At 43.0% G+C, this 18,767-nt stretch overlaps 1 protein-coding gene across 5 annotated transcripts in view; it reads right to left on the reverse strand.

Moving 5' to 3' along the window:
* LOC117554181 (1-phosphatidylinositol 4,5-bisphosphate phosphodiesterase beta-1) overlaps positions 1–10,963 on the reverse strand; it is a 136,662-nt gene extending 125,699 nt beyond the window's left edge. For 4 of the 5 annotated variants that reach the window (XR_004570237.1, XR_004570236.1, XM_034228472.1 and 1 more), the window contains exons 1-2: positions 10,611–10,709; positions 5,841–5,918 (exon numbers count right to left, since the gene is read on the reverse strand). Coding sequence is in view for 3 of the 5 variants with exons in the window: in XM_034228472.1 (XP_034084363.1) it covers positions 5,841–5,918; positions 10,611–10,709 (177 nt within the window). In the remaining 2 variants the exon portion in view is untranslated. Of the gene's footprint in view, positions 1–5,840; positions 5,919–10,610 lie in introns of all 5 variants that reach the window. The other variant, XM_034228471.1, reaches the window with a different exon arrangement.
* Between the last annotated feature and the right edge of the window lie 7,804 nt (positions 10,964–18,767).

Here is an 18,767-nt window from a genome sequence, read left to right on the forward strand (position 1 = left end):
GAATATTGGCACACGGCGAAAACATAAATCTCCAGAGAGAGAGCGTTTAACCTTTTGTTAAAACCAGTCTGCTTAGGAGGACACACAATCGAACACACACACAAGGAAACGAAGATATCAGTTTCAAAGCGGCAACAGTCTTCAGAAATTGAGCGGAGGCCGAAAAGAGAATGTGACATTTCCAAGGTGTGCGCTGTCGCATGGCAACTAAACCAAAAGGCTGTTAATTTGAATGAGTCAGTCCGCCTCTCAGTGTTCATGGCTCCTCCCCTTGAAGCAGGCTCAACCAATGGGAGTACATTTTATTTGTAACCTTCCTAAGAAGCACCTGTTCCTTGTTGGACCCTACAGGAATGTTGTGAGTGTAGGTGCATGCACATGGGATTGTGTGTGGGTGAATGGGTGTATTAATGAGGCATGTTACTTCAAATACTTGAAACAATCAAATTAGATGGGTCGAAATACCTTTGACTGATCTCTGGTTACCATGGCGCTGTAACTGGTGTATGCAAAGTATTTATACATTGTGGATGAAAAAAGGGTGACTTAGGGCGCTGTCACAAGCTACAGTCTATTATTCTAGTTCAAATCAGACTGAAATGTATGCATTTGCTTTGTCTTTTTTTAATCTGGTTCAGTCTGTGGTATTCTGCAGACAACTAGTCAACTAGAAGTGATCTTCTGAGTCTTTAATCATCTTTTGCAGAAGAGGCACACAGCTTTCAGAGCAGGAGGTCTCTACAGCAGAGCGCAACTACTCAAACTGATTGGTCGCCTTTATAGAGTTTGGATGATCTATGCTCAGTCATGAGATAGTTGACCCATGTCAAAGGTCACTCCCTGAGTGGTCACGTGGCATCTTGTGACTTTTCATCTACAAAGAGGATGATATATCAATCTCATTGAGCCACTCTCTTTTGGCTTGGAGGGCTTTCAGAATATTATCATTATTATCATATTATAGCATTATGTAATTATGTTCTCTTTATAATCATCATTTGCAATACACGTTTCAGAGTGCACAAATGAAATTACCCCATATTAAATTTATTTGTTGATGCGCGTGTGCAACAGGACCGGAAACAGACTGGCATAAGCCTTTTGTATTGGTCTAAAATTGAGGATGGAAACTGTAAACATGGAATCAACAAGCTAAGAAAAACATTAACTTACATTGAACGGAACATTCAGACAGGATTCGTAAGGCAAACATTGGACTTCTTAAGAGGTTCAAGTCAGTTTTCTTGAAAATATTCCACGAAACACCTTCTCAAGTGGTCTTGTGCCGGTTCTTTTGTTCAGCACCAGAATACAATTGACCATCAGGGCTTGAAATGCACCAGAGTTCAATTAAAACTGATCAAGCGCTGGATTGTGTCAAGTAACTCAGAGGAATGCTGCTGACGATTTTCTGGCCTATTTCTGTCTAAATTCTGAGAAAATTCTTTGCGAGTAGAACAAACAATGATTCTTTCAAAATAGAGGCCGTAAAAATCTCTCACAGACAGTTTAACAAAAGCATACTCGCACATTTCAAAGTTACTGATGCAAATCTCTTGCGTAACACCGTGAGGTATTGTTATTGAAAGACTCTTCAAAGTATGTTAGTGTAGTTCCTTGTTCTAATGTGCCTGTGTTTTTATTGAATACGGGAAAGTACCTTTCCTCAGGGTTGTTGTTTATTGCTAAAGGAAATGTTTAAACTATTTAATTGTACCGAACTTTTGCTGAGTCACAGTTCTAATGCATAAAATGAAGTAACTTTCCTCCAATATTTATGCCACTGTGGTTAATGTATTTCTAATGATGGATGGGAATGTTTTGACAAGCGATCGCAGCATGGTATTCATTTACTCTGAGTTTACACATGTTTCTGCTGTTACTGATGTTGTCATGGTCACTGTCATTATTATTGAAGATATTCTGACTGTCAGCGCTCTCCTCGCGATGCTGCTGTTGTCAAATTATTTGTATTATTTCTCTGTGTGTGTGTGTGTGTGTGTGTGTGTGTGTGTGTGTGTGTGTGTGTGTGTGTGTGTGTGAGACAGAAAGCAAAAGCATGGAGAAACATAAAAAGACGGCCAAATGGACTCTGAACCAAACACATACAAACAAGGCAGAGTAATGACTGCAGGAGTTTACATAGCAAAGCCCTGTTTAAAAAAACACTGGTGTGCAGAAATGAAGCGCACCTCACATGGGATATCACACAGTTTGCACCTGTTACAGCGGAGGGAAGGAAGAGATTCTGCAATACCCTTTGTACTGTATCAGACGATATTAACTATTCAACAAGAGCATTATTGTTCAAGTTCCTGTTCTGGCAAGCGTCCACAAGTGGAGGGAGGGAAGTGCAAAATCAAATTAATATCAGAATCCAGGGTGTCTCATACCGTCTCGCAGGCTGCACTGACAGTATCAATAATGAATCAATAAAAGTATCTTATCTCAGTTCTGAGAAGTCTTCCGCATAGAAATACTAGTTTGAAGTTGAAGCCGTACTGTCAGTCTGACTTACTGTGACTGCAACAAAGGCATCGAGATGAAACTCAAGAAATTCTCGAGTCTTGAGTCATCAAGTAAAAGTCTGGCCAGGAGGAAAAGGCAAAGAACATCAGGTCTAAACAGATTTGATGTTGAGTCTTCACTGCCGTCAACACTACATTTTGTCTATATGACCTTAAAACATGGCTGAAATCCACCGCTGGATCAGGAGTTGACAGCAGAACACATGACTGGACGAAAGAGACAAACTCGGGGATTAGCATGTCCTTCTCTGACCCTTCCCCTTTTTCTGTCTCAGGCAAATACGCCAACATACTGTATACATAGCCACTGATTTGTAAGTCACCAGTAATTCTCTATTATAAATCTAATGTCCTTGAGAAAATTGCAACGTCAAACTTGTTTTACTGTTTACCACCCGACAACGACAGGCGGCTAACTTTAGAGACATTGCCAATTCTTATTCATACTAGCAGCGTAGCTCTTAACTAATGTTAGCTTGAGTCACAGTTAGCATCAGCCTACTGTTATGTGGAGCCTTAAATTACAAACACAGTTGTCTGTCTGTTTTGAATGTCGCTGTTAGCCACAGCATGGTCTCTATATTTGAATGTGATAGTCTGATATAACATTTCTGTCTGTCTGCAGCTCTCCGTCCTGCTCCCATTAATGTGACTCTACCTTTATTCAGAAAATGAAAAGTTGGTTTAATGTCCTCTTTTTACCATCATTTTTAATCTTTGGGCTTGGGGAGGATATTAAGGGGAGGGTATTAAGTTAAAACGTCATTGGTATTAAAGTCAAGGATGAGCCGCAATTCCATTTCCATTTTGTCAAGTCAAATATATTCATACTCATGACTGACTGGAGTGCAAATCATAAGACTCAAGCCCCCCAGGCTCACACAAACAATTCATAGGCTCAGTATTTTTGAAAGCATGATCATATGTTTGTTAAATAACATAAACTTCCTAACGATGAGTCCAGACCTTGAGCAAATAGTAACACTGAAAATACAGTAAATAGAGAAAATTGTTCCCATCATTGACAATGTGTGTTTGAAAGTGAGCGCAGTAGGCACACTGAGCACAGTTCTGCTGTGCTTCTGAAGAATCTGAGGAATGCTTTTACTCTGCAGGCCATCAGGATGAGTCTCCAACAAACACACACATAACAACTGGACACAGCGTCGCAGCCTGTTTAAATTGGTCTGCTGAGCAGATGTGCAGTACCATTTGGAATAAAGGTGAGCCAAAAGACATCTTCGTAAACACATCGAGACAGTTTTGTGTCGACTATGGCACTGAGGAATATCGTGGGTGCCTGTTTCTATGCCCTAATACAGTTTTGTCTTTGCGGTGCTTGGTATCAATTTGAGTTATTACACAGCTGGGAGCCAGAACAGACACCAACACATGTAAACACACACAGGAAAGCCTCATCGGTCAAAACTCTGTCCGTATGTCTCTTTCTTCCCAGACAGGGAAGGCTTTCATCATTGATTGTTTAGTATATAGACATCCCCTCTTTTTCCACATACAGTGAGTTCATTTACAGTAGGTTACCAAAATGATTGGATCCTCTCTCTGCGAGCAGTATAATCATATATGAGGTGTGTGTGTGTGTGTGTGTGTGTGTGTGTGTGTGTGTGTGTGTGTGTGTGTGTGTGTGTGTGTGTGTGTGTGTGTGTGTGTGTGTGTGTGTGTGTGTGTGTGTGTGTGTGTGTGTGTGTGTGTGTGTGTGTGTGTGTGTGTGTGTGTGTGTGTGTGTGTGTGTGTGTGTGTGTGTGTGTGTGTGTGTGTGTGTGTGTGTGTGTGTGTGTGTGTGTGCAGGGGTAAAGTCTTGGTCAGCACTCCTGTCTGTGCTCTGCCATGGCTGCAGTGATATACTCCTTATCTTGCTAAACATAAAATCAATGGCAGCTATTAATTAGTCTACCTCTAACTGCCTTTGCTGATACAGTAATACACACAAATAGAACAGGGACACATTTATGTCAAGCTGTTTAGAGGGGGGGTGGATTTTAAAGAATTGAGGTTCTAGACAGGCAGACTTTTGAAGCACAAGCTAAAATATGACCAAACTAGATTAGAGTTATGTACACACTGTCAAGGTTAAACTATAGTTGTATGTTTGGCAAGGTTACCACGGCTGATAGTGTGTGGTATCACAACCCAGTCCCTTGATATTATAAAAGTATTTACCATAAATGGGGAGGAGGAAACAAACAATGCACTATGGAATATTCTCACAGGTGTCAAGTTTAGCACCGCAGGTGCAGCAGTTCAGATTTCTGTCCTTTTTTCCACCTCTGCTCTTTAACTGGCTTAACCTCCCTCCCTGGTGGGCTTACAACAATATGAATAAAAGATGGGTCAGTGTCAGCAAGCACGTATTCAAATATGACTACCAATGACAGGTAGAGTTGCATTTGTCTCTGAACTTAAATACATCAAACTTCTCAGAGCTTTTCCAATCCTAGGTGTATTATGACAATGTTTGCATTGGCTATACATGATAGAGTTGGACAGTTAAAAGTAACTGCCTGTGAAGAAATGAAGAAAGTTCTTCCCCAGCTCGTCAAGCATGAAGCACTGTGACATTCCATAGCAACACTTAAACACTACATGAATCAACTCAGCTGATCCACATTGAGAGGCAAGACAATGTTGTGTTACTTTGATAAACTAAATGTTTTCTTTTTTTGTATTATTCTGGTTATGCCTGCAGATGCACCCTCAATTGACTCTATCTCCTGCTGACACCTGCTTAGATTCATGCCAAACAAATGAGAAGAGTAGGCCGGGTTTTTTTTCCTTCTACTTTCACTTCTGTCAACTAAAAAACTGGTATTTTGGGGATTTCCCCTTGCCAATCATTACGTAGATAGACACCATGCTTTTTATAGCTGAATTAATTCTGGGCTTTACTTCCTTTCCAGACGAACAATGGCACTATGAAAAATCAAAAGGTTCCTCATTCATTTCAATGAGATCACTGAAATGGCACAAGGGGATGAATACCTTATATCAGGTGCTTCAAAGAATTGGGCTTATTTGGCATACAACATAAACAAATGAGAAGGAAGAAAACAGTTATTGCCTTGATTATAACTCTAAATTAGTCTGGATTTAGAGACATACTGTGGTGTGGTGTTTTTTTTGGCTTAAGCTTTACATTTGTGTACCCAGTTTTGACTTGTTATCTTTCATCTGAATGCTTTCTAAGACTTAAAAGGCCAGGAGAGCAAAAAGAGTTTCAGGTGAGCTTTACAGGGAAAGTTTTAAAGCTATGTGGGGCAAAAAGAAAAGTTTTGTATGCAATGCATGACTCACGTTGTTCTGGTCGGTCCAATACAAGAAGTAACCTTTGGGGTCGACTGTGAGAGTCACGGGGGTCACGGTGGTGGAATCCTGGAAGAAAACAAAGAAAAAGACATCTGGAGTCAATGTGTGTGTCTGCTTATGCCTGTCAGAGTCTGTGTTTTTGCATGTGTGTGTGTGTGTGTGTGTGTGTGTGTGTGTGTGTGTGTGTGTGTGTGTGTGTGTTTTTTGATATGCCCATATTTGTGAACTGCAGGTTCATTTGACAGCAGATTTTTCAATGTCTCCCTTCTCGTAACAGACAAATGCTTTCCCACAGTTGCCACATGCAGACAGCTTCAAGTCTCACACACACACATAAACACACAATTTGACCCTGAGGCATACATGGCAACACCAGATATTATTGGATGCTTCTATAAAAAGAAAGAGCCTTAGCTTTTTTTTTAACTGTGTTCACACTGGCTGTTGTTCAGCACAACAGAAGCATATTGTCCTCCTCAATCAGCCATGGCAGCTAGATCACAGAGATGGAAACGGCATTTGCTGCACAGAGCAAGAAAATCTTCAAAGTGTCTTCATGAGGCTTCTAATGATGTCCCTAACACAGCGTTGGGAGACATGGCTAATGATCTGCATCTGTTACATGCTTGTCATATTTCAGTGCGACCCTATGTGACTCGCAGTGTTGAATATCATGAAAGGGTTGAGCTAGCAGACAGCAGAGGAGTCTGTGTTGAGGTGTTGCCAACTAGTAGTTCTCTAAAATCATTTCATACAGTCTGAATGAGACAATCACAGTTAATGGAACCCGGCACACCTGCTCCATGATGGGCCCAAACTGAAAGCCAGCCCTTTATGAACCCTTGGAAGAAATTGAAAAAGAGAGAAAAAAAGGGAATAGTAAACAGGGGACTTGTTCAAGGCTGAAAATAGTGAGCTGCCGCATCAGAGACTTTTGTGACAGTGACGTTTGCTATGGCAACCCATCATTCCTGTGAAATCTATTAGCGACTCAAGAGGAATCGTTTAGGCTCCGTTCACATGATTGCACAATCTTTGCAGGCTTGATTGAACGACAAAAGATGCAGCTCATACCGCCGAGCGCATGCAGCATACTCGCACACAGGACTTACGGCCGGAGGGCAGGAAAAAAGCTGCATGTTCGCACTTCTTTGATATAGCATCTCATTCTAACTGCAGCCCCATATCTCTGATCTCCACTCGAGATACAATCCGTAATCCAATTCCTTCAACAAAGATTTTTCCCATCCACCATGTAGACATCTCTTTCCAAGAGAACACTTTACAAAACAATGAGTTGGATTACTAATGTTACAGTCAGTTGGCAAATGATTTCCATTAAGTGAAGAATTCTCTCAGTGGGGTGGATGTGGCGACTGATGGATTGTCCGTGCTGTCGAAGAGAAGGAACAGAAGTAACGAGAGAACCGGGAATCTGCCTAATGATGTGAGACAAGTCATTTTCACCAGCTTCTTTCTTAATTGTCCTGGCTCTCCATGGCCACCACCACAAACACATTAAGCCATTAAGGACTCTTAGCAAAGATCTTCTCATGGGTCTGCGCAGTTACGAAAAACACATGTACTTATAGCATTGTGGATTACAGCCGGGAAGTGATTTGCTTAGATCACTACCTCCAGAGTGGTGCTGCTCGCGCTTTTTATTGTCATTCGACTATTCAGAGGATTTGTCATTAATGGGAAGACATTCGGCGGCAAAGGCTCTGCTTTTTGCTGAATTAAGATGAGATTAGTGGCTGAGTTGCGAAAGTGCAAACACCCTGAGGGAACCGATCCTAGGCAGGAGACGCTGAATATGTATTAAGTGAAGGCTTTGTACCATTAGCTATCACCTGAGGGGGTGTGTTAGAGAGGAGCACATTTCTGTTTTGAATGCTAATGTTATATTCTATACTTTAAAAGGGAATCATTCTCCCATGTGGAGCCCAATAACATCTTATTCAATACGCACCAGACCAAAAATTGCCTGAAACTGATCTTACTTACAATCTCTGTTTACATGAAGCCAGCATCATATGCGCAGTCTCTCTCAGTTGTCTTTAAGATGCAGGGACTGTAAAATCAATCTCAATTTTATCAAAATGTGAACTAGTGAAACAAATGTTAACTAAACGTAATTCACAATTAAAGGTGGGGTAGGTCATTTTGGAGAAACCAGCTAGAATTTGAAAAAATCTGCCACTTCCTCACAGAGCCCCTCCTCCAACACACACAAATGCGCACATGACCAATGAGGGCACGAGATAAGTGTGTGCACAGATGGAAGGCTGACAGGCAGGTAGGCCATCCAGTTATTTTAGCCGGGGCCGGCAAAAATGATTGGTCGTGTTTTTTACAGTACTACGGCTTTCACAGATGAAATTTCTGTATGGATTTTTTGTCAAAGCATTTAAGATATTCATTGCTATCGGGATGTTAAGAGCATTCCATGGAATATAACAACAAGTGTATCTCGAGCCAGTTTCTCAAACTTACCTACCCCACCTTTAAGCCAATATTTGGGTAATGCAAAAATACTGTAGGCTAAGTATGAAGCATTATTCAAATGTAAGTACTGGGGAGCTGCATTTCAAAATATTTTTTAAATAAGTTTTGAATGACGATTCAAAAATCATTCCCTCTAATATCTCAAATCATAATCGCAATATCAGTCAAATTATCTCAATTAGTTTTTTTCTCCAGGTTGTTGAACCCTATTGGGTGCCTGTCTATTTTATACTTTATATAAAAACAGCCCCTTGACAACTATTGCTGCTGGATGTGCCATTTGAATGACAACCCTGGCAGTGTTTTTAAACCACCAGAAGGCATTTCCCCAGCAGCAACCAGCTGTCTGCAAGTGGCAGCAACAGAAATACGAGGTGTGTATGTGCACACATACACATGCACATCCCTGTGTGAGGGAGGCTTGGAGAGGTCTGGGACTTTGAGTATCGCACAAACTTTGTGGTTGTCTGATTGCTCTACTATTCTTTTTCAACAGTCATCGACCAGGCAGTTGGTGTGCTTAAGTGTGCAGCTTCTGTTGTTTGATACTGTACAGTATGCCATCCCTACACTGTAAACAAAACTTAACACACTATCTGCCTCCACAGAATGTTCAGCAGCGAGACTGTAAACAAATCCCTTCTGCTTATCTACATTAAAATGTTGGAATAGCTTGTACAATTTTCTGTAGAGAGTGGGAGCCCGACATTCAACGCCAGGATAAGAAAATTATTTTATTCAATCCTTTTTCCCTGACAATGTATTATAACTTTATCTCTCTTGGGCTACCTCCGTACTCTTCTGTGATTCTTTCCATGGAATGATACGTAGAGGAAAGAGGAAGGAAGGAGAGCATGGGAAATGGACCAGGGAGACTATCTGTGCATACGTCTGTGTTCCAGGGTGTGTGTTTTCACAGGAAAGGCCTGGTGGGCATTTGGTTCTGGAGATAGGCCCACATACAAGCGACAACACAAACACGGCTGTTAGGAGAAACCGACTCGCACCTCACACACACTGCTCTCTCACAAGAACTGAACGGGTGAGTGCTCATTAGTAATTTACACGTTAAGGAAAAAGTCCAGTTATCTTATCTGTGTGCAAGATTGATGATTGACAGAGCATTACGTTCGAAACAGTGCATAATGTCCTTTCTGTACTGGACACATTCACACTCTTATAACACTAACTAAGGCCATCTGTGCTGTGCTCGAATCACCTGAGATCAGTGAATATGATTATGTCACTGTTAGGATTATCTCATAAAGTCATATTTCAAAATGTCCCACAAGTGCACAGTTTATCACCAACCAACTGAATGCCAATGCTTATCTACATTTGATTTTTAATGCGGCTCAATTATTATTTTATTACTACTTTTACACAAGACAATACCTGTATAGTTAACTGACTGAGATGGAAAAAAGCAACCTGTTTCATAGAATGAAAGTAATCATGACTGTAATCATATTCAAATGCTCACACAGTAAAGATGCAGTTCGGTTTGGAGAAACCAGAGGAATGCGTGCAGCTATTCAAATTAGATGGGCTGCGCGAAACACATAACAGAAAGTGTCTTTCACAATACAGAAAGCTATTATAGTGACAGCATACAAGGTGGGAAATAACATACATAACATGTAATTGCAGTGGCTATAGGGTAGTTCTCTACAGGGGATTATTATTGTTGTTTGTGGAAGGTGCATTGCGCTAAAACAGGCAGTTAGAAGGCTACTCTTGTTTTTTCTCCAGCCACTCAACAGAAGCGTGCAATCAATTTTAATCAAGGTCATTTCACTACAGCTAAACAGACAGCAGTCCGGACAAATGACAGCAACAAACAAAACACGACCGTAATTCAACTCTTGGGTACGCTGCGATCCGCGCACTAATGAATTGTAGTTAATTGATAAAAACGTTTCCTACGAAGGGGGAGAGGCGAGCAATATTTCATTTAATGAGCAGGGCACACATTCTCACACAGCATCACTGTCATACGCGCGCCCACTCACACGCACGTACACACACAAATTGGGAAATGTAAACAAAGCGCGTGTCACTCAGCATATCTGCTAAATGTCTTTATAACCTGCAAGCCACATACGTTGCGTTGTTAGACATGCAAAGCTGTTGCATGAGTATCCTATAGATTGTGTAATACATCCCAGTGGCACATGCATGCAAATAAAGCGTGCAGTAAACATCTAGTGGAGAAAAAAAATGAACTGCCGGTGTGTCGACATTACTTACATCATCCCATTTCATAAATTTGGTGCCCCTTCTTAGGCTCTCGGGCACGGACACTGGCTTGAGCTGCAGCGCGTGGACTCCAGGCTGTGCCCCTGCCATTGACTCATCTACTCTTCTCGACGCACGGCAAGGGTTAGAAATGTGTCACTTCACTCTCTTCTACTTCTTATCTCTCTTCCTCTCCTTGTGTAATCTGCTTAAAAGCAGGCTGACGGAAGCCCACTATTCTGCCAGTATGTCATGCCCGCATTAACGGCGGCGGTGGCGCGTCTCGGCTTTGGAGAGCTGTGGAGGCGGACGCAGGCGCAGCGGACCGGGAGCCACTAACTGACTGACTGAGTGACATGCAGCTAAAGCATAGAGGAGAAGAGAGAGAGGGAGAAGGAGGGAGAAGGAGGGGGGATCTGAATGAGTTACGAGTATGGGTCTGAATCGTGCAAGTTGATGCAGGGGACAGGATCGATACGCGAAGTGATCTAGCGCCGCCGTGCGTCCAAGGCAACATGATGGGACGAAGTTAGCTTACTAAAACAGATGAGAAGCTACGAGTCTGGAATACGAGTGAAAATATACTCAAAGCAGGTGCACGTGTAGTGGCGTTTGGATATTGTTAGTTTTGGAATATTATTTCTTCATTATGTCAAATTGCACGGTACTTTTTTCCTTGGAAGATAGAACATTTTGCTTTTGGATGCTGTAAGTGAACAAAACAATGATACCCTTATGTCAATTATGATAAACACTGATGATTAGAATGAGAATTAATGAATACTTATCTTATTGGTGAAGAAGACCATTAGCCACAAGCTCCCAGTGGTAAGATTGTAAGGTACATTCTCGGACAGTTTCAGTCAAAACTGAATTGATTTAACATATAAAGATATTAAGCCAGCTCATGAGAAATTCCACATACAGTATATTAAGAGATCAAAGGTGGATGCCCACTAGAGATGGGTTGGAGCTCTGAAGAAGGCTTTGAACTTTTCAGGCTATCATGCAGGAAGTTGAAATGCGAATAAAGTATAATGTAATAAGTGAACGGTGAAAAGATACATGCAAGCTATTCAAACATGTCTTTGGTTGTGTGGACCCTTTAAGGGGCACTAAGTCAGAAACCAAACACTTTCCGACCTCCCTCAAAAATGTGATATTAACCCCTGCTGAATGGTTATTCTCAAATGATACTCTAATATTATGTACTTAAGCATAAATGTTTTCTAAGAGGTCAGAAAGTGACTTTCTCTTGGTTTAACTTTCTTATTAAATAAAACACAGAGCTCCTTTAGCTTTTATTCTGCCCACATTGTTTATTTTCTGCCATTTCCAAAAAGGAACTAGAGTGGAGTTCTCCGATTCTTTTTCCCCCCCGGTGTCTCTCTGTGGTCAATCACTGGCCAGCCCTGACTGTCAGACATGTCAAACTAGTCAAACCTGTCAAAGTCTGACTGGCACTTTTCATGTCAGTCGTAATAGTAGTTTGTTTGAGTTTGCCTCCCGTCATTAAGGATTGATTAACAGTGACAGTTTGGGGACCATGCCCTCAATGGAGTCATCGTCTGCTGACAGCTTCAAAAAGTGAAAGAGGGACACAAGAGAGTGTGTGAAAAAATATACAATGGCACAGGAAAAAAAACGTTCATATTTAAAAACAACATTTTCTGATGACAGAATTCCTAAGTAGAGTTTCAGTAAAAACAACGAAAGCACAAATGACTGTTATACTAATGCAGGAGACTCATGTTTTTATGCAGCAAATGAGTCATTGTTATTCTCCGTGCCTCAGACTTTGGTATCAGTCATCCGTCTTCTTATCAGCCCTTAACTTCAAACTAACTCTAAAATCAGTCACAGCACTCACGCATGAGACAAAAGCCTACAATGGGGACAAATAATTGGATTTTGGGTATATAAAAGTACCACAAATGTCCTTCTTTCAGAGAAACACTGAGCCTTCAAAATGAAGTTGTCCATGTTTTATTTCATGTTCCTTTTGTTGAAATAAATACAATCTAGATGTTTCCCCAGAAATTGAATCAGTGGTGAGTGTTATGAACTTGGTTACACAAGGATAAGGACTCAAATGCACGACCCGGGAGCCAAAGGTAAAGTACAATTAAGATACTTTATTTGCACAAAAAAGGTAACAAAAGAAGATCACTCTTAAGAGATGACAAAAAAGGTTTGAGCAAGGCAAAACAGAAAATCACTCACAACGTGAGGAACCAAACTTATAATAAGTTTCAGAAGCCAACATAGGCTTTGAATCAAAACGAGCTGAAGAGCATAGCTCTGTCATGGGGATAGGACAAGACGAACTGACACTGAACGCTGGGAGACTGGGGAATTTAAACACTCAACAAGACACAGGTGAACACAATCAGGGGCGGGGCTGATACTGATGAGGGCGGGAGAACACATGAAGAAAGGGAGTCAAGGGACCTGAAATGAGACTTGACAAAAACAAAACAGGAAGTGAAAAACAATACAAAATAAACATAAAACATGATTGACTAGCACTTTTGACGGTGCACAACAGTAACCCCCCCTCTAGGGCCGACTCCTGAAGGCCCAGGCCGATCATAAAAATCCTGAATCAGGGTTTTATCCACAATAAACCTCGCAGGGACCCAGCATCTTGCCTCGAGATCATAACCCACCCAATACACCAAGAATTGTTTTCCTCGACCCCTATTGCGGACCTCCAGCAACTTGCGGACCTTGTACGTTAGGCCACCTTCGAAGAACTGGGGTGGTGGAGGGGGCTTGGAGGCGGGAATAAGCGTACTCTCATGAACTGGCTTTATCTTGCTGACGTGGAATGTAGGATGTACCCAGACCATGGGTCTGGGAAGTCTTAGGCTCACAGACACCGGATTGAAGCCACCTGAAGTGGTAGGTCCTTGGTAGAAAGCCACACCTTTTGACCCGGTTTGTAGATGGGAGCAGCCCTGCGGTGGACGTCTGCTACAGCCTTCATCCGAGTCGAACTTCGAAGCAGAGATTGGCGAGCTCCAGCCCAAACTCGGCAACAGCGTCTAATCAAGGCGTGAGCTGATGGTACCGTAACTTCCCCTTCCCCTAACTTCCCCTTCGTCGGTTGAGAACAGCGGCGGTTGATAACCATTGGCACAATGGAAAGGCGAGAGACCTGTGGCCGCCGTGGGAAGAGTATTGTGGGCAAACTCCACCCAAGTGAGGTGGTCGCTCCAGTTGGTCTGGTTCTGGAAAACGAGACAGCGTAGTGTAGTCTCCAGTTCCTGATTCAGGCGCTCCGACTGTCCATTTGATTGAGGGTGGTAACCTGAAGACAAGCTGACAGTAGCGCCTATGAGTCTGCAAAACTCCTTCCAGAAGGCTGAAATGAATTGTGGACCCCTGTCGGAAACAATGTAATTTGGGAATCCGTGGATCCTGAATATCTGGTTCATCATGACCTCTGCGGTACTCTTGGCAGAGGGGATCTTGGTTAGCGGAATGAAATGAACCATCTTGGATAACCAGTCCACTACTGTCAGAACCGTAGTTTTGCCTCTGGACAAGGGGAGACCTGTCACAAAGTCCATAGATATATGTGACCAGGGACGTTGAGGAATCGGCAGTGGTTGGAGCAAACCCATCTTGACCTGGGACGAGGTTTTATTGCAGGCACACACCGGACAAGCCGCTACGTACTCCTGCACATGCTTCTTCATGGCTGGCCACCAGAAACGCTGCTTAATCCTGTACATAGTCCTTTTAACTCCAGGGTGGCACGAGATCACCGACGTGTGGGCCCAGTGGATGACCTTGGAGTGGAGAGACACAGGAACAAAGGGTGGTTTGGACACTTGCTAGGTACTGGGTTTAATGTGTTAGCCTGTTCAACGTCCAACTCTAGTTGCCAGGAAAAAGCTCCGACCATACGGTTTAATGGAAGGATGGTCTTGGGCTCTACAGAAAAGGGTTCTGGTTCGAAAAGGCGAGACAAGGCATCAGGCTTCTGATTCTGAGATCCGGGGCGGAAAGAGAGAGTGAAGTTGAACCTACTGAAAAATTGAGTCCACCTGGCCTGCCGAGAGTTGAGGCGTTTAGCCTTTCTGATATACTCCAGGTTCTTAAGGTCTGTCCAAACTAAGAACGGCTGTTCTGCCCCCTCCAACCAGTGTCTCCATTCCTCAAGAGCAGCTTTTACAGCGAACAGTTCCTTATTTCCCACATCGTCGTCAGCTTCCGCGACAGGAAGGCACATGGGTGTATCCTGTTGTCCTTCAAGGATTTTTGGGACAAAATGCCTCCAATTCCCTCATTGGAAGCATCGACCTCGACCACAAACTGGCGCTGGGGATCCGGAATGGTGAGAATCGGAGCTGTGGTGAACCTCTCCCTGAGGAGCTGGAAAGCGCAGTCAGCCTGGGGAGTCCACTTGAAGGGAACTTTGGAGGAAGTCAGAACATGCAGAGGAGCAGCTACAGAACTGAAGTTTCTTATAAACTTTCTGTAGAAGTTCGCAAACCCTAAGAACTGCTGAACCTTCTTCCTGGAGTCTGGTGTTGGCCACTTGGAAACTGCACTGACTTTAGCAGGTTCCATCTGCATCTGGTTTGGTGAGATTATATATCCTAGAAAGGCCACCTTTTCTACGTGAAACTCACACTTCTCTGCCTTGACATATAATTGATTTTCGAGTTTCTGCAGAACCTGACGGACATGGTGAACATGGGACTTAGAGTCTGGTGAGAAAATCAAAATGTCATCAAGGTACACAAACACAGAAACATTCAAAAATTCCCGCAAAACCCTGAAACACAGCCGGTGCATTACACAGTCCAAAAGGCATCACAAGGTATTCATAGTGACCGCTCTGAGTGTTAAACCCTGTTTTCCACTCATCCCCTTCCCTTATTCTAACCAAGTGATATGCATTTCTTAAGTCCAGCTTGGTAAAAATCTTGGCAGTCTGAAGTAGCTCGAAAGCAGAGGACATGAGTGGCAGAGGATAGCGGTTTTTTACCGTAATGTCATTAAGAGGGCTGTAGTCTATGCAAGGTCTCAGAGAACCATCCTTTTTTCCTACGAAGAAAAACCCCGCTCCAGCTGGGGAAGATGAAGGACGGATAATCCCTGATTTAAGAGAAGAGGAAATGTAGTCGTCCATTGCCGCTCTCTCTGGCCTTGAGATCGAATACAGTTTTCCCTTGGGAATGGGAGCCCCGGTAAGAGATTAATGGGGCAATCAAAAGGTCGGTGAGGAGGTAACGACATGGCTTTTGATTTGTTAAAGGCTTCCTTTAGATCATGATAACATGACGGTACTTTCTGTAGGTCAGGATAGTCTGGGTGATCTATGACGATCCTACTAGGGTCTGTTGGTGCTTTAACAGAGCGTGAATGTTTACACCTGTTAATGCAATCCTCTCCCCACTCCTTAACCTTTCCTGAGCGCCAGTCAATGTGTGGGTTGTGGATTTTTAACCACGGAAAGCCCAAAATAATCGGATGCTGAGCCGATTCAAAAATGTGAAACTGCATAACTTCAGTGTGGTCATTATTTACAGTGATCTGGATAGGTTCTGTGCAGTGGATGACTGTAAACAACAAACGTCCGTCTAAAGCATTGGCGTTAATGGGGGAAGATATATGAACAGTCTTTATACCAAGCTGTTTGACTATGCCCCAATCCATAAGACTTTCGTCCGCTCCTGAGTCTATTAGCACTCCTTGGGTAATGACCTGATCATTAATAAAAATGTTTACCTTGGTAACTGGACGAGGAGGAAAGTCTGTGGGAAACTTGCTCACCAGCGCCCTCCTCTTGGCTGGTAAACTTGCTCTTTTCCCGGACATGACGCGAGTTGGTGACCCGGCTGGCCACAGTAGAAACAACACCCTTCTCGTAGCCGGCGCTGTCTCTCCTCCATGGAAGGCCTGGTCCTTCCCAACTGCATGGGTTTATCTGCATCAGGCGGAGGTGCTGTCCTCCAACGGACCGAATCCGCTGGCTGGAAAACCTCCTCTGGTGGAAAGGCTCGTGGAGAAAAGCCCTGGAAACTGGGATGTCCGTCACGGCTGCGTCGACGTTCTCTCTCTCTTTCCCGAAGACGGTTGTCGATCCGGATGGAAACGGCGATGAGAGATTCCAGGTCCCGGGGTACCGCCAGGGGAGCCAGCTGGTCCTTGATTGGATCTGATAATCCAGTCAGAAAAGCGTCGCGAATATTCCACCCGCTGTCCGCTGCTGCCGTGCGAAACTCGATAGCATAATCCACCACCTGGCGCTTATGCTGCCGCATCAGGAGTAGTCTTCGGCTGGCTTCTGTTGCAGGTGATGAATGGTCAAAAATACGACTCATAGTGTCTGTGAAGTCGGGTAATGAGTAACATAGTTCCGTGTCTCTGGACCATTCTGCAGTAGCCCATGGCTGCAGCTCTTCCCGTTACATGGGACACAATGAACGCCACCATGGTCTGATGAAAAAGCGCCTGGGTTGTGTTGGAAATGCAGGTCGCACTGCACCAGGAAAGCTCTGCAATTGATGGAATCACCGGAAAACCTCTCCGGGAGAGCCAGCCGTAGTGAGGAAGACACAGCCTGGCTTGGATTGACAGCGTCAACAGGATCCGCGACATGCAGGCGGTCAGCTGTGACTGACGTCATCGGCGGAGCAGTCTGAAGGTGAGTGATGAACTGTTGCATCTGATTCGTCAGCTGTTGTATCTGTGCAGAGACGGAAACTTGAAGTTCGGCCTGGCTTCCTACCAGTGTCTGCACTCCTTGGCTGATTAATCCCAGCTGTTCCTCGTGATAAAAAATCCTCGCGCCTTGGGCTGACAGGGCGGCGTGAAGAGTTTTTGGGTCGGCTGAGTCCATTGTGGTCAGTTCGTTCTGTTAACTACTTGGTTACACAAGGATAAGGACTCAAATGCACGACCCGGGAGCCAAAGGTAAAGTACAATTAAGATACTTTATTTGCACAAAAAAGGTAACAAAAGAAGATCACTCTTAAGAGATGACAAAAAAGGTTTGAGCAAGGCAAAACAGAAAATCACTCACAACGTGAGGAACCAAACTTATAATAAGTTTCAGGAGCCAACATAGGCTTTGAATCTAAACGAGCTGAAGAGCATAGCTCTGTCATGGGGACAGGACAAGACGAACTGACACTGAACGCTGGGAGACTGGGGAATTTAAACACTCAACAACAAGACACAGGTGAACACAATCAGGGGCGGTGCTGATACTGATGAGGGCGGGAGAACACATGAGGAAAGGGAGTCAAGGGACCTGAAATGAGACGTGACAAAAACAAAACAGGAAGTGAAAAACAATACAAAATAAACATGAAACATGATTGACTAGCACTTTTGACGGTGCACAACAGTGAGTCAGGGAGGCAGAGATTAGAATTAAGCACAAATGCATAAATAAAGTGACAGTTAAACTAGTGAAAGATATCAATCTAAATGTTTTTCCTCTGGATTTTCCCTCTGGAAACTGTGCTGAAGATTGTTTTAATTTCCTAAAGAAGAGCTCCTTCTCAGACTGACTTCCTCTAGTGCACGGTCAGAAGAAATGTTTACGGGGACAAAGGGCAACAATGAGCCTCCAAATAGATTTGTGCCTCCAATGTATAATCCCAGAAATCAAACAATATTCCTTTGGCTTTTTTGTAGTTAGTGATTTACCCCACACTAATGTATATATTTATTCTAAATTAAGGTCCGTTGTCTGTTATGGAATGGGTTGGTGCTTCGCCTTTCTGGACAAATAAGTAAAGATTGGTGTTTATGTGCAATGTATTTGACTTTCTCATACAAATATTTTATTCAGGCAGATGCTGCATTGGACTGTGGCAGATCTCAAGATGATTTCTATATTCAGAAGAGAATATAGTGTGGTCCTCTTGTTCAAGGTTGAAAACGTCCACTTTGATAGAAAGAAGATGATTAGTAGGCATGTACCATATGATTATATGCTCTCATGGTTATCCTGGTCAAAATAATTGTGTTTCACAACATCATTTTGATAATTGTCGTATATAATATGCTTAAAACCCTAAAAATGGCACTAACTGGAACCACGTTACCTTAAATATTGTTAAGAAATACATAATGTTTTAAAGAATCACAGATAAGACACACCATTTTTTTTTTACAATAGCCTATTTCTGTGATTCTGAT

Source organism: Gymnodraco acuticeps, unplaced genomic scaffold, assembly GCF_902827175.1.
Source record: "Gymnodraco acuticeps unplaced genomic scaffold, fGymAcu1.1, whole genome shotgun sequence".
Lineage (NCBI taxonomy): Eukaryota > Metazoa > Chordata > Actinopteri > Perciformes > Bathydraconidae > Gymnodraco > Gymnodraco acuticeps.